This window comes from Doryrhamphus excisus, chromosome 12 (assembly GCF_030265055.1).
Source record: "Doryrhamphus excisus isolate RoL2022-K1 chromosome 12, RoL_Dexc_1.0, whole genome shotgun sequence".
NCBI classification, from domain to species: domain Eukaryota; kingdom Metazoa; phylum Chordata; class Actinopteri; order Syngnathiformes; family Syngnathidae; genus Doryrhamphus; species Doryrhamphus excisus.
Window position 1 is genome coordinate 3,325,425 of NC_080477.1, and position 15,459 is coordinate 3,340,883.

The following is a 15,459-nucleotide window of genomic DNA, read 5'->3' on the forward strand; positions in this document are numbered from 1 at the left end:
CCTCTGTCCACATGTAAACAGACACCACTAGTTACTAGTTAGCGATATTCCACTTTCAGCTGCAAACTTCAGGATGAAACCTTTAGTACAGGGGTGGGCAAACTACGGCCCGGGGGCCACATCCGGCCATCCAAGTGTTTGAATACGGCCCGATCGTTCTTTCCAAAGTATTTCATAGTACTTCAAGTATTTCATAGACACTAGTAGTATGGCCCGCCGTCAAATTTATTAAATCAATGCGGCCTGTGAGTCAAAAAGTTTGCCCACCCCCGATGGGAAGTTAGGTTAAACTCATATAAACAGTTGGGTCAATGGCGGCCATGTTTCATATGGCCGTCCCTTGTTTATCGCGCTTAATTGGTTCCAGACTCAACTGACTTAAATTAATTTCTCTGACATCGGATTCATAAAAGGAATGTTTTCAAAGTTAGAGTATAGAAAACCTGTCTGACTTTCTGAATGCAATTTTTAACATTCTCGGAGCCCTGTAGAGAGGAAATAACACCCCTATAGTCACCTTTACACTCCTGTTATTCATTGTCTACACCACATTGTAACCTCTAATTTATTTCTTCTAAAATTAAAAAGCAGAAAATGTACCACTTCCACACTGGATGGGAGGAGATCCTTTTTCCCATTGTGTCATGTGGAACATGCCATGACTGAGTTCATGACTTCATGCAGTATTAAGTTAAACTAATGTCTCAATTCTCTGTGTCATTACTGCCACCTAGTGACCAGGAGACGTATAATTATAACTTAATTTAACTTTATTATAATTTTAATTTAACTATAATTATTCTCTCTAAAATGTATTTTGCGTTCATATTTTTGGGTTTGTGGAACGGATTAATTAGATTGAGTTGATTTTTGGGGGGAAAATGTGCTCGTTTTTGTGGACATTTGGTTTTTTGTTGTTCTGGATATCTTCTTAGTTGTGGACCAAAGACAAAAATCTATTTTTTAGTAGTCTTTGCCTTTGTCGGTGATGCTCCCTCATATTTCTTGCTTTGGACTTCACATCTACACTTTGTACTTCATACTCCCCATCAGTGATGGTTTGTCAGGCGGTCTGATTCCCCCGAGGCCAAACCAAAAAGTGCCACAACAAACGTGTCTCACGTCCTTTTGGTGACAAGAATGTAAACAGGAAGCCTGTTTTGATGTACGGACCAGTTGGTCCACACCCAAGTTTCCCATCCACCGCCGTGACCCACCAGAAAAAGCTCGGTGGAAGACTCCTGCCATAAAAACCGTCCATCCTGATCACCGCATGCGTGCGCATGAAAGCAGCCCTGGAAGGCAGTAGAAACGTAGAAAGCCCACATCCAAACAGCGGCTCACCTCCAGCACAGGGAGCGGAACAGTCAGAGCGCACCACGCCCCAGCTGTAGTCCGGCTTCCTCTCGGTGCGAGGCAGCGTGTACTCCCAAACCACGCCGGGGTTCCTGCCCTGCAGGAGGATCTGCAAGAAGACCAAGAAGAGTCCTTTAATCGTCAGGGAAGACACACTTTCTCAATCAAGGGCGTCCACAAATAGCATGACGTGTTTACAATACGCTTGGTGGTAGTAGAGCGACAGTTTAGTCCTTCACATTTATTTTATTTTATTTATTTAATTTTAAAGCTACATGGTCTCAGTGGTCGTCAGCACCGTCCCTCCAAACCACGCACACGCACATCGCTAATGCAACCGTAGAGGAGCAATCGCACAAACGTCAACTATGCTGCACGTGTTCATGTCGATGACAGCCAAACCCCGACAACCACAATTACCGTATACATTCAGTGGTGGGCGGGGCATTTGGTACCTGGGCCTTCAGTGGGGACTTGAACAGCAGGAAGTTTTCCTTAGCAGACAACATGAATGGAATGGCAGTATTATTTATACATAATTCATTCATGCTGGAGCCTATCCCAGCTGTCTGCGGGCGAGCGGCAGGACTGGTGGCCAGTCAATCACAGGGCACATATAGACAAACAACCATTCACACTCACATTCATACCTATGGACAATTTGGAGTGGCTAATTAACCTAGCATGTTTTTGGAATGTGGGAGGAAAAAAAACGGAGTACCCGGAGAAAACCCACGCATGCACGGGGAGAACATGGAAACGCCACACAGAGATGGCGGAGGGTGGGATTGAACCCTGGTCTCCTAGCTGTGAGGTCTGCGCGCTAACCACTCGACCGCCGTGCAGCCAGGCTATTTATACATAATGATTATAATAATGTTTGTAGTCATTTGTTGCCATTTACCCTGACTCGGATTCAAACCACGTTCTGAAGGCCCTGGGCTGATTACTTTAATATGGCAACAAAAGGAAGTGAAATCTGATTGGACAGAATGATCTGACATTTCCATACACGACTAGGAGCAGTGCAATCAAGGCCCACGCTACTAAGAAACTGTTGGGAATAAATTCATTCCATGGAAGAAATACTACAACTGTTGAAGTTGTTAAAGTGATTCTGGGTGTCTAGGCCAGCAGAGGAGGATTTGCTGGCCCTGACTGCACACTGAGCCTGAGTCTTTTACTCAGTAGTCTTGGTCTTTAAGGAGAAAAAGTGTATTGTTGCTGGTACCAGGTGAAATATGCCACACTGAGACCTGCAGGACTTGAACACACCGTGGACATGTCAGTGACAACGTGGCAGGAAGCTTCAGTGCTGTCATTAACTTTTGACCACCAGCCTATTCAGGGTTCAGCACACATTAGGATGCAACGTTTCTTCCTCTGCGCTCCGGAACCAGCTGACCGCACGAACGCTATGGTTACGTTATCTGGACTGCTCCATTTCCTGCATCTTCCACCGTACCACATCCTTTTCCCATTCCCATTCCCACCAAGCGGCCGTGATTCCTAGTTACCTCGCAAAGAACGTTTATTTGCACATCTAATTTGAGCGGAGTCTCGTGGAAGAGAGAAAGCGGAGGTGGTCATTAGAGGGTCCCGGAGTCATCCCGGAACGCGCGCGAAGGATTGGCTAAAAGCGCTTGGCGCTCATTTGCATATCAGTCTTTCACAGTTTAGCCGTGATAAGGGATGATCATTTCCTGACGTCCTTCGACTGTCAAATTAGTCACACAGCTGTCGATACGGCTGATTTTCCTTGGCCGCCATCCCAGCGTACACAAAAGGAGTGGAAGCCAAGCGCCTCCTGGGTCCCGTCCATGTTTCAAAAGCCCCGAGGCAACAACAGCCACAGAGTGTTAGCGAACCAAACAAGTCCTCATCGGTTTACAGCATGAGTCTAGTCCAGGGGTGGGCAAACTACGGCCCGGGGGCCACATCCGGCCCGCCAAGTGTTTGAATACGGCCCGCCCAATCTTTCCAAAGTATTTCATTTAAACTCAACATACAACCTGGCATCATGGCCTGAGCCAACCTTTTGATGGTTTTATCAATTTCGTTTTTTGACATGGTCTGTTGTTTACAAAGTGCTCCTGAAAAAAGGGACACAAGCACATAATAATAATAATTATTATTATTATTATTAGATTATTAGATTATTATAATTATTATTAGAACTATTATGATTATTATAATTATTATATTAATGCTAATTATTATATTAATTATATATAATATTATTGTTATATTTGCATATTTTATATATACATAATAATAATATAATAATAATTATTTTAATTTTATTGTAATTATTATAATATTTTATTATTTGTAAAATATTTAAATATAAATATAAATTAATAAATAATAATAGCAGATTGCATGACAATTTTACAGATACAATAAATACGTAATAATAGATACGTAAATTTTGTCATATCAAGCCTGCGAGTCAAAAAGTTTGCCCACCCCTGGTCTAGTCCATATTTGTTTAGGTGTAATGCAATGCTTCCTCCCAATCTCCAGTGCCCAATTCCCACCAAAACATGACATGAAGTGGACACGCAATACAAGAGCTGTGTCCAAACATTCGTCACTTCTTTTTTGCACCTTTCCATCTGTGAAAGCTTTGAAAGTAAAAAAAAAATCTCAGTGTTGAAGACACCCAAAGGACGATGTCGGCCAGGATAAACACGACAAATGTTCAGACAATGGATACGGACATCAGCAAAGTTGTGTACCAAACTGAACCTTGCCGCCGGGTGGAACGGCATCTATGCAGATCATGAGGAGGAAAAACAAAAACCAAAAAACCAAATATTCAATTTGCGCGTCCTGACCTTAACTCATCACATTCAAAGAGTTCCATTGCAGAATTCCTAATCTTTTAATCTCGCCGCGATCCTCCTCTCCAAACCAGCCTCCATCAAGCTCTTTTTTGTAATTACAGGACGGACTCAGAGAGATTACGGCTGTGACATCTGCACATCAGCGCAGATGTATGACGGCCGCACACGGATCACGGTTACTTGGATTAAGCTTCCTTTCTCCCTTGGAGGACAACGTCCAGTCCTGGGAACGTTAATCCTGTTTTCGTACGTCATAGTTATGGTAACGGAAAGCAAGTGTCAAAGTCGAAAGGGGATGAAGGAAACATATCATGCTAATACTACTGGTCATCTAAAGACCCGCTTTATTACCCTTTTAAAACCGCCAATGTGTTGCTACGGTAACTGCTGGGGATGCACCAATCCTGAATTTGGATATATGCCGATACGATGCAATTCTGATACCAGAGCTCTGTTTTCCAACCACAACAAAAAATATCAGCGAATGTAGTCGTCACACGGTGGCGCTGTTTGACCCCCTAAATTCATTCATTCATTCATTTTCTACCGCTTTTCCTCACGAGGGTCGCGGGGGGTGCTGGAGCCTATCCCAGCTGTCTTCAGGCGTAAGGCGGGGTACACCCTGGACTGGTCGCCAGCCAATCACAGGGCACATATAGACAAACAACCATTCACATTCATACCTATGGACAATTTGGAGTCGCCAATTAACCTAGCATGTTTTTGGAATGTGGGAGGAAACCGGAGTACCCGGAGAAAACCCACGCATGCACGGGGAGAACATGCAAACTCCACACAGAGATGCCCGAGGGTGGGATTGAACCCTGGTCTCCTAGCTGTGAGGTCTGTGCGCTAACCCCTAGACCACCGTGCCGCCCCCCCTAAGTTGGATTGACCTGAAATGTCTCCAATCCTGGAATCCTGGAGGAGCTCGGTCATCCAGGAGTGGAGCAGCTGGGCGTTCACATCAAGGCGAGCCAGTTGAGTTGGCTCGGGCGTCTAGTCCGGACTCTTCCATGGTGAGGTGCATCGGGACGCTCGACCGCTGGCCACACGGGAGCAGGTGGCAGGAGACCAGGAAGTCTGGACTTCCCTGTCGCCGCCCCCGCAACTCGGGCCCCGATAAGCGCAAGAAAATGTATGGATTATGACTTTATTTCCATAATATTTTGATTGAATCACCATAATATTACAATTAACCCCAACCTAATTTTTCCCAAAATACAACTTTTGTTTTCTTTCTCATGATATTAAGATTTTTTTCATTAATATTTCAACTTTGGGCGGCACGGCGGTGGAGTGGTTAGCGCGCACACCTCAGAGCTAGGGGACCAGGGTCCAATTCCACCCTCGGCCATCTTTGTGTGGAGTTTGCCGAGGGTGGATGCGTGGGTTTTCTCCGGGTATTCCGGTTTCCTCCCACATTCCAAAAACATGCTAGGTTAAAGTCAAGACTCCAAATTGTCCATAGGTATGAATGTGAGTGTGAATGGTTGTTTGTCTATATGTGCGGTCGAAAATGTGATCATTTTCTAAAATTATTCATTCAAAATCATTCATTTTCTAAAAGCGGTAGAAAATGAATGAATGAATGAATTTCAACTTTATGCTACTAAAACGAAAAAAAAGTGTAACTTTCCGCTGTTTTTTTTGGTTCGCCCCTTTAGCATGTGTGTGTAAAACGTGAGCACGAAAACGTCTTTGAAGGGTAACTTTCGAGACGAGTGACTACTTGTCGTTGAGCGTTTATTCATTCATTCATTTTCTACCGCTTAACCTCACGACGGTCGTGGGAGTGCTGGAGCCTATCCCAGCTGTCTTCGGGCGGGAGGCGGGGTCCACCCTGGACTGGTAGCCAGCCAATCACAGGGCACACATACGTAGATAAGTGTTAGTCTAATGATTATAAAACATAGTGTATATGCTAGAAAGCATTTTGACCACAACCCATAGGGGGCGCCACAAATGCAATCCCAATTTTCTGGCAGCATGAACACCCTCCCCTCAAGGTTCATGCGGGGCAACATTTTATCATTTGTCCATCTATTGTGTTGAAGTTATGGTATGTATATCGCAGCTATGAAAGGAAACAATACGTGCATCACCAGCCAGCAGGAGCTCAACTAGAGCAGAAAACCTTCTCCAAAATAGCCCCCGCGGCGGAGACATTCCTCCATTCAAGCAACAGTGACCAGCGAGTCAAGTAAACACCACGCTGGCATCCCTCCGCCCGCTCAACCCCGTCCTCGAAACCAGCGTCCCGCACGAGGACACAGCAGCTCCTTTTGTCTTCACACGAAAGAAAGAAAACCTCACCTGGTTTCTACTTCTGTTCCTGTGTTCCTGCAGCCTGGAGGTCAGAGTTCGAGAGAAAACAGATGCTTCTGCTGACATGGTTACCTCACCCCCACCCCCCCCCCAACAAGACGGGGGATGAACAACTGTCAGCACCATCCACCTGTAACGCCGTCGCATTCTGACGTGTCGGGGCAAGTAAAGACTCAGGCGCCCGTCCCCTACCCCCCGTCCCTCCACCAGCCAAGTGTCCATCATGTGTTTTTGAGGTGAGTTAGCACGTGACTGCCCTTTACTTTGGATTCTGATTATGCTAGGACTGCCACCATATTTATAAATCATCATGCAAAACTGAAAAACCACAACAAACAAATTGGAGGCCAATCCGCATCCTGAACCAGATGATGTTGGACCCGTTGGAACCTTCTTTTCCTCTAGTCACCCGTTTGTTGAACATCAAAAGTTGAATAGAAACATTTATTTGCGAATATGCCAAAAGTAAACCAGCTGCAGGCCAGAAACGGCATCCGTGCCACACGTTGGACAACACTGCTATTAAGTCAAAAACGACCTGAGGTTGTCCAATTTAGAATTCAGCCAGGATTTTGAGGAAAAAACGCCTGGAGAGACCACGCGTGACATCATCTGAGGATATCGTGCCAGACTTTTTGTGACGCCATTGTTGACAGCGTACAGAGAGTTGATTAACCCTTACATCTTCAACCTTTTGTCTCCTTTTCCCACCATTCGCCCTTTCATTGAACATTCGAGGCTCAGACGGGACCCCGCGACCCCCGCCGAGATTTCCTTCATTGATATTTCAAGCTTTCAAACCTTCGCCAACCTTGACATAACACCTTAACCCTAGAAGACGGCCCCCCTGCTGCAGCGCTAAAGAAAGCTCCAGCGTTCCGTTCAATGACTCCGTCTATACGCTTCTAATTAATCGAGACCTCGTTGCATGAAAGAAAAAAAAAGGAACAGTGGGACGGCATCTGTGGTCAGGGGGCCTGTCACCACCAATCGGCAAGAGCGCACATCACTCGGCTTACTTCAAACACCAGCGTCTCATTAGTCGGCCCGGCGGCGTGGAGGCTCTCCGGCTTGTTGAAAGAGCGTTGGTAGCTGAACACGGCTCCTCCGATGTGGAACTTCCCCGGCCAGTCCACCGTCCAGTCCCCGGTCAGGTAGTACTTCCGCTTCAGGGAACGGACCGCCAGGTAGCTGGTGGAGACTTCCATTTCTTCCACATGGATGCTTCGAGCGCCGGCGGGGATCGTTACCATGGAGTAATACTCTGCATGGAGATCAAATGGGTTGATTGAGGAATACGGATACATTGGGAAGCACATCCTAACCCGGAATGTAACTTTGCTAGGCATGTTCTACAGCAGGGGTGCTCATTAAGTCGATCGCGAGCTACCGGTCGATCGCGGAGGTGGTACTGGTCGATCGCTGGTCGATCGCGGCGTGACATTAAAAAAATATCATCCCAGCATCAATGCCGTCACTTGATTGACATACAGGGCAGCCATTCAGATGACAACTGAATGTTGCCCTTCGGGCGACCAATCAAATCAAACAACGTCTCTAAGTGCAGCAGAACTTACGATGTCAGCCTATCATCCATCCCCGTTACTTGATTGACATACAGGACAACCAGTCAGATGACAACTGAATTTTGACCTTTAGGTCACCGCTCATGCGTAAACAACGATGCAAAGTGCTAAGCTAGTCGGCGAATTGCGTCAGATTTTAAGCCCTCGCTAAAGTTTATGGTCACTAAAATGAGTGAAGGAGCTGGACCAAGTAAAAAGGCAAAAACTGGACCAAGTAAAAAGGCAAAAAACATATCACTTCCATACGGATATGGAATATTATACGGATATTATGATACGGATATTATCCATGACTGATAAACATTTGGAAGTGTGCTTGAGGCTGGCTATCAGCAGCTACTGTCCGGACTATGCATCCCTGGCTGGTTCAATTCAGTGCAAGTCATCAAAGTAAACTCAGGTAATTACAAAAAATGTTAATAGTTAATTATGTGTGTTTTGCAATATTGGCTCATTTGGTTATGTAAGGTACATCAACATACATTGTACGTACAAATAATCCTCAATACATTTGAAAATAAATAGATGTTTTGCATTTTTGTAGTGGGTAGATCATTTTGACTCGGTCATTTTAAAAGTAGCTCGCATGCTGAAAAAGTGTGAGCACCCCTGTTCTACAGGAACAAAGCCATTCCCGTTCCCAGCGTAAGCTAGGACGTGCTTACCGTTAGCCCTGTGCTGCAGGGTGTACTGGCCCCTGTGAAATTTGCACGTGGAGTTGCTCCCTTTGCAAACGCCGCACGCATCCAGAGAGGCCTTGGAACCTAAAATCTGATCGCAGCCGACAGCCTGCACAGGAAGCACGAAAAAAAGCAGACATGAAGATGCTTCAAGATGGCAGAAAATCAGATTTCACTGCAAACCCCACATTCATTTACAGTATATAATATGTATGCATATAGTATACAATTATTAATTACATATGAAATAAAAAATAAAAAATAATGATAATAAATGAATAACATAAAAATAAACAATATAAAAACATGTTATTTAACAATATAAATACATTTATATGATATATAATGTATATTTATATATATTAATTTTAACTATTTAATAACAATATTTTAATGATGTATTATTATCATTTATAAAATATTTAGAATTTTTTTAATTTTATTTAATTTAATATTTTTCTAACGCTTTTTCCACACAAGGGTCGCGGGGGTGCTGGAGCCTATCCCAGCTGTCTCCGGGCGTAAGGCGGGGTACACCCTGGACTGGTGGCCAGCCAATCACAGGGCACATATAGACAAACAACCATTCACACTCACATTCATACCTATGGACAATTTGGAGTGGCTAATTAAACTAGCATGTTTTTGGAATGGTGGAGGAAACCGGAGTACCCGGAGAAAACCCACGCATGCACGGGGAGAACATGGAAACTCCACACCGAGGCCTAGGGTGGAATTGAACCCTGGGTGCAGTCCCTAGGTAACACATGAATGTATTAATTATTCCTTAAAATAAACGTTTTGCTGTAATGTGCATCTATTTTACGTGTATATCATATGACAAGACTGTAAATCTTTTTAAATATCCACAATGAAAAATATCAAATATTGAAACGTAGAAGCTAGAGAGACCCCTACACGGGTCTTAAAGTGAACGCACACAGCTGACGCCTTATCCAAACTTTATTTCAAGAGGCTCTCAGCGTTCCACGTGTTGCCAGATGCAGTGCCGTCCTTAACAAGCGTATGTACCGTATGTACATTGGCCACAGTGACTGTAATTGCCGTACCGTCCTGAACGCAACATGTAATTCATGTCTGGGCCAATTAAAGCCAAAGCCTGGTGGCCCACCAAAGGCAACACTGTGGCCGACTCGTTCTGATTTAGTTTCTGCTGCGCGTCTTCCCCGTGGACAAAGTAAGTGTCAACGCGTCGGTTTAGGTTGAACCACAAGACAATTGGGTTAAGTTGGAGGAGAGATCATGGTCAGAGTTTTGAAATGATTGTTTAGAAATGCGCTCTTGACGGCTGCTGAAAAGCGACACTCGCGGTCTACCGCCGCACAGCCGGTCAAAAGCGGCGCTTCGGTCAACAACAGTGGGACGGCGGTCACTCGGCAGGCGAGGCCACCTGACTCTCTCGAGTGAATCATCTCATTTCCAATGGAGAGTTCATCTGGGGAGCTGTTTCATTTAAAGGCAAGAAAATAAAGCGAGAGTACCTCACACACTCCGTCGATGCAGACGTCGCCCTTGTGGTCGGAGCAGGAGGTGCCGTCTTTGACCTTGCTGGACATGGCGAAGAAGAAGTCAAAGTCCACCGCGGTGCAGTACAGCTTGCAGATGTCTTCATCTGTGCAGGGGTGGGGTTGCAGAAACAAAGTCAATCGACAGGAGAGCAAGAATCCCAAGATGTAAAGAGCTACTTCCTGGTTCCAGGATGGATGCTTCCACTGACAACGATACGGGAAGAGCCATTTTATCCAAGAGTAGACCGGACTGTTCGACTCTTGTTTTGGCTTCCATCGGAACAGACTTCACTCATTTATGCTGAAAGACTAGGCGGGACATACAGCAATCTGACTAGATAGGACAGCTGAAGTCTGAGAGATCCAGTCCCACTGAGCCTTTTAGCAAACTGATGAAGCCTGTGAAATCTCTTTGTGAAAGACGATTGGATACACACGTAACCATTCGATTAAAGAAACAATCGATTTAAAAACGATTTGATACGACTCAATGCAGTCGACAAATTTGATTTGATTCTACGACTAATGTTCATATCTTATGGTTTCTTAGGTTTCTGCCCTTCTTATAAAATCCAAAGTTCCAAACTTTAGGGCTTGGGTTTTTCCGTGACAATCCTTTCTCCGGCAGCCCAGACTCTGATGGCTTCTCTTGCCATAACCGGTGCACGAGTCCACAATCCATTCCTATACAGATTTATGGCTGATTGTTATCGATCCAGGAGGCTGACCCTAACGGTCCAGTTTTATTGACCAGGATGAATGAGAATAATCACAGGCATCGAACATTTAGGTTTTCCGCGTAGTCGATCAAGGAGATTGAGCTTTACAGATGAAAACGTCAATGGTTGTATCAAGCCAAGACACCCAACTGTGATTACAGCAAAGCCGGGTTTGTCATTGGTCCGAGCCAACCTTGGGTCTTTCTGTCAAATCCTGACTGATTACCGAACCAACAAAACTGATTGCCTTCGGTGGTGCTAAAACCGGCGTCGCTTTACCATCGGCGAGCTGCAGCACAGCGGGAATGGGAAGGACAGACACTGACAATGAAGTCGTCTCTGGGGATTTACTGTGGAGTTCAAAGGTCAGCCATCACAGACAGGTCTGAACAGCCGCCCGTGGTTGAAGTAAATGACAGCAAAGGTGACTTGGCCCAAGGTCCCAAAGGCACTTTAGAATATGTTCCTCCCAACATAACCTCCCATTCATCAAGAGCTTAAACAGGCCCGGGACGCCGGCCAAACACACCGCTGTCCTTCACTGCCCCCCCCCCCCTCTCTCTCTCTTTACCCCGGCTCAGAGAGAGCCAGAAGGCTTCCTTTTCAAATCTATTCCCACTGTGCGGAGGGGTGCAAGTGGCTGCATGCCTCCCATGCATATTACACACAGCCATCGTTTCCTCCAGCTTTTTTGGCCCCAGACACCCCGGCAGTAAATAGAGCTTGGCATCACAGAAAAAACCTCATTAAAGAGATTTGGGCTGGAACAGCACGGTGCAGAATACAGAAGATCAAGCCGAATTAAGACGAGACAAAGCTCGCCCGCGGCAATACGCATGGCTTTGTGTGTTTAAGAGCCGGCCAATCAGACGCTCGGCGCTCTTGTGCTTTACGTCAGAATTGCGTGACGTCTTTACAAATCTTATGGAAACCCTTGGAAATGTTCGAAAGGAATCAATTACTGACATCCAGTTAAGAAAAGCTTTCCAGTTTTCACACAAGACAGAGCGTCCATTCATTGGGACTCTTGACAGGATAAGCTTTTACCGTACCGTCCACTTTGGTGTATGGCTTCCACTTGTAGTACCAGCCCCTGAAGGGCTTGCTGTTGTACTCGCCGCATTGCTGCGTCCGGAAGTCCACCGTGTTGTGCGGGCACGGCCGGGTGTTACACAGCTGGTTGAAGCGGCTGGAGCCCGAACAGAATTTACCGTTGTACTGCGGCCTGCATCACACAGGAAGAGGAAACAACCTTGCGTTAGGATGAGGAAACTGTGCCACAGAGTCAATACAAATGGCGGTTGGAACCCACGGGTGTCCAAACCTTTTATAGCGAGGGCCACATAGTGAAAATTGTAGGGATGTTCGATATTGGCTTTTCTGCCGATTTTTGCCGATTTTGTCCAACTCTCGATTTCCGATACCGATATCAGCCAATGGCGATATGTGCAACATGACATATCTGCTGTGGTAGAATGAACGCATATGTGTTGTACACAGCATTTTTAAAATATCATCACGATCGGGATAAATCAGATACTGATACCAACCGATTTCGCATTTATGGATAAGCTAAGAAGTTATATAAGTTATATATTGTTTATTTCAAGACAAAAGTGCATCTCAGCTTTGTGACGTTAAGAGAAAAAGCCTACTATTGGTATCAATTTCAGGTATTGCTCCTTTTGTGTTGTCTCTGTGGAGCGAAAATAAGCCCGAACAATATGAGTTTCAAAGAGAAATGATACTGTACGGCACCGATTTTCCACCAAAATCCATGGTACTCCTACAAAGCACGATAAAACCATCATTTGTGTCAGGCTGATAAGGACCGGTTGGGTATAAATCCAACAAAAGAGCAGCAACGAGACCATTGCGTTCTCCCATCAATCACCACATGTTGGAGAGCAGCGTCTGTTGACATTTAGCGGGCATCGCATTTCCCACAGCTTTTAAACTCATCGTCGAGCATTCCAGCCCGACCACCAGCAGAGAAAATTGACTTCAGCTCTTAACGCAGTAAGTGTACGCCGAGCACGGACACAGGGAGAGACGGAAGAACCATGCTGATCAAACATGTCTCGTAAAAACAGGCGGTGATGCTGCAGGACGCTTGGCGAGGGAACTGGTACCCGGTGGTGAAGAATCTTTTAGTCATCTTTTCTCTTAAACAGTCCAATAGCACGGCGGAATATTGCAGACACATTGGAAAAAAAGGTCAAAAGTCGATAAGTTTATGAGAAAAAGTTGAGAAAAAATGTTGACGAGAAAAAAGGCACTGGGAGGGAAATTTACGACATTATTGTCATAAATGTACTACTTTTTGCTCTCGTAAATGTATGCCATTAGTTTGCTAAATGACTTTTTTTTTGTAATTTTACCATCTTATTCTCGTAAATTTACAGCATTAAATTTAAGCTATGTTTTGTTATTTTTTTTTTACTTTTTATTTACTACAACAATAATTGACTACTTTATTCTCGTAAATGTACAACTTTATTCAGACTTTTTTTTCTTGTACATTGACTTTGTTTTATTCTCGAAAACTACATTTTCTTTCCATGTGGATTCTTTGACGACTTTTTCTCGTAAATGTTGATCTTTACTCTTGTAAATTTACGTTTTTCTGGTTAATTTATTTTTCCTGGCTATTTACCTTATTTCCATTTTTTTCTCACTAATTTATGACTTTATTCATGTAAATGAATTACTTTTTTCTTGCAAAATTAAATTAAATTAAATTAAATTACATTTTTCTCATAAATTTACAACTACAAAATAAACATTTATGAGAATTTTTTTACAAAAATAAGGTTATAGAAAATGTACACAAAGTGTAAAAGTACATTTACAAGAATAAGGTTATAAATGTACAACTTTTTTAGTTTAGTAGACGTTGTCTTGTAAGTCCTCTCTGCTTTATTGGTCCTTTTCATAACTTGGAAAATAAAAAAATTAAAAATAAATAAATAAATAAATAAAAATAAAATAGACGAAAGACAAGTTGGTTTGTGTCGACAGGGTTTGTTGGTGGAAAATCTTCCTGGTGTTCCAAGTTGGGTCAATCGGCCTTGGGTCGGGGGTCACAGGGAGGTCGTTGGGATGTATCTTGATCCTATTAGGCCGGAAGCAGACAACATAGCAGACATATGGCAAAGTGCTCACGCACTCCGTTTGGGTCTTCTTCAGCGCGTTTGATGGATTTTGGATGCTTGCATCCCTAAGTTCCACACAGTTCCCAGGCGTCTCTTTCACTTTTTGTCTTCTACAGCGTTGACCATTTGATAGCATCCCAACCATTTGATAGCATCCCAACCATAAAGCTACTTCCAAAAACACAACATGAGCCAGATATGATTCTTTGGTTTGTGTCAGGATGCCGGGATGTCCCGAGGCGCTGTTAAATCTTCTGCATGTGAAAGGTGAGCGTGTCGAAGGCACCTGTTTCATGCAGCGCTACGACAAGTGTGAAAGACTCTCATCTCCGGGTCCAAACCCGAGCACCACTCGCCCCATCATTGCCCTTAAATTGAGTGTGTGACAAAACGTGCGCCGTCAAAAGCAGGTCAAGATCGCGACCCTAATCTCCTAGGCTTGATGGTGAGGATTAAGGAGACCGTTTGATCTGGCAGGTGGTCTACGGGGGGAACCACGGAGCAAGGAGGCAGGTGGATGGGGGGGTGCCGAGGGCGAGAAGATTCATGGTCTGCCTCCGAGGAAAAGCTTTCATCTATCAATTCCACAGAAGCAGACGCTCATGTCGGATTCCACTGATGATTTTGGGGCGAAATTGTCTGTTTTTGGAATGAATGACCTTGAGAAAGGTTGGGAGTCGTTGGGGTCTCCCTTCTGAGGAATGAATGCATCACTGCAGCTTTTTGAAGATACAGTATTCACACCGATGCAGCTTACTTCAAAAATCTTTGTAAGTTTTCGTCTCATAATATTTTGACTTTCTCGTAAAAAATTTCTCGTAAAATTTCTCGTAAAATTTCTTTTATTTTGCAACTATTTCAATGTTCTTCTTGGAAATATTGTAAATACTGTAACTTGTCCCCACCCTAATTTTCCCCAAAAGTCGCCATAAAGTCTCTGTACAGCACATCAGTTGCATTTATTGTTGGGAAAAATGTTAAACTCTATCTGCCTATTTAAATCCAGACAGGGAATCCACTCGCCCAGACCTGAACTTGCTGATAAAGTGTTGCCCGAGCTCTGGGGGATGCTGCACGACACCTTGGCATGTCATGGAAGCAACAAAATTAGGGTCAGGTGACCCATAGGTGCGTAACATTCAAACAAAGACAAACAGCAAGGGGCCTAAGATTGATCCTTGCTGCACACCTTTTTTCAGGAAACTGATGTATGGAATAAAACATCACAATCAGTCGATACTTTTGCTGACCAGATGA

General features: G+C 44.3%; 1 protein-coding gene across 2 annotated transcripts in view; it reads right to left on the reverse strand.

Moving 5' to 3' along the window:
* adamts18 (ADAM metallopeptidase with thrombospondin type 1 motif, 18) overlaps positions 1 to 15,459 on the reverse strand; it is a 50,691-nt gene that overhangs the window by 10,003 nt on the left and 25,229 nt on the right. For both annotated transcript variants that reach the window (XM_058089516.1, XM_058089515.1), the window contains exons 13-17: positions 12,100 to 12,272; positions 10,302 to 10,432; positions 8,785 to 8,908; positions 7,553 to 7,797; positions 1,345 to 1,465 (exon numbers count right to left, since the gene is read on the reverse strand). In XM_058089516.1, the coding sequence (XP_057945499.1) occupies positions 1,345 to 1,465; positions 7,553 to 7,797; positions 8,785 to 8,908; positions 10,302 to 10,432; positions 12,100 to 12,272 (794 nt within the window). The remainder of the gene's footprint in view (positions 1 to 1,344; positions 1,466 to 7,552; positions 7,798 to 8,784; positions 8,909 to 10,301; positions 10,433 to 12,099; positions 12,273 to 15,459) is intronic.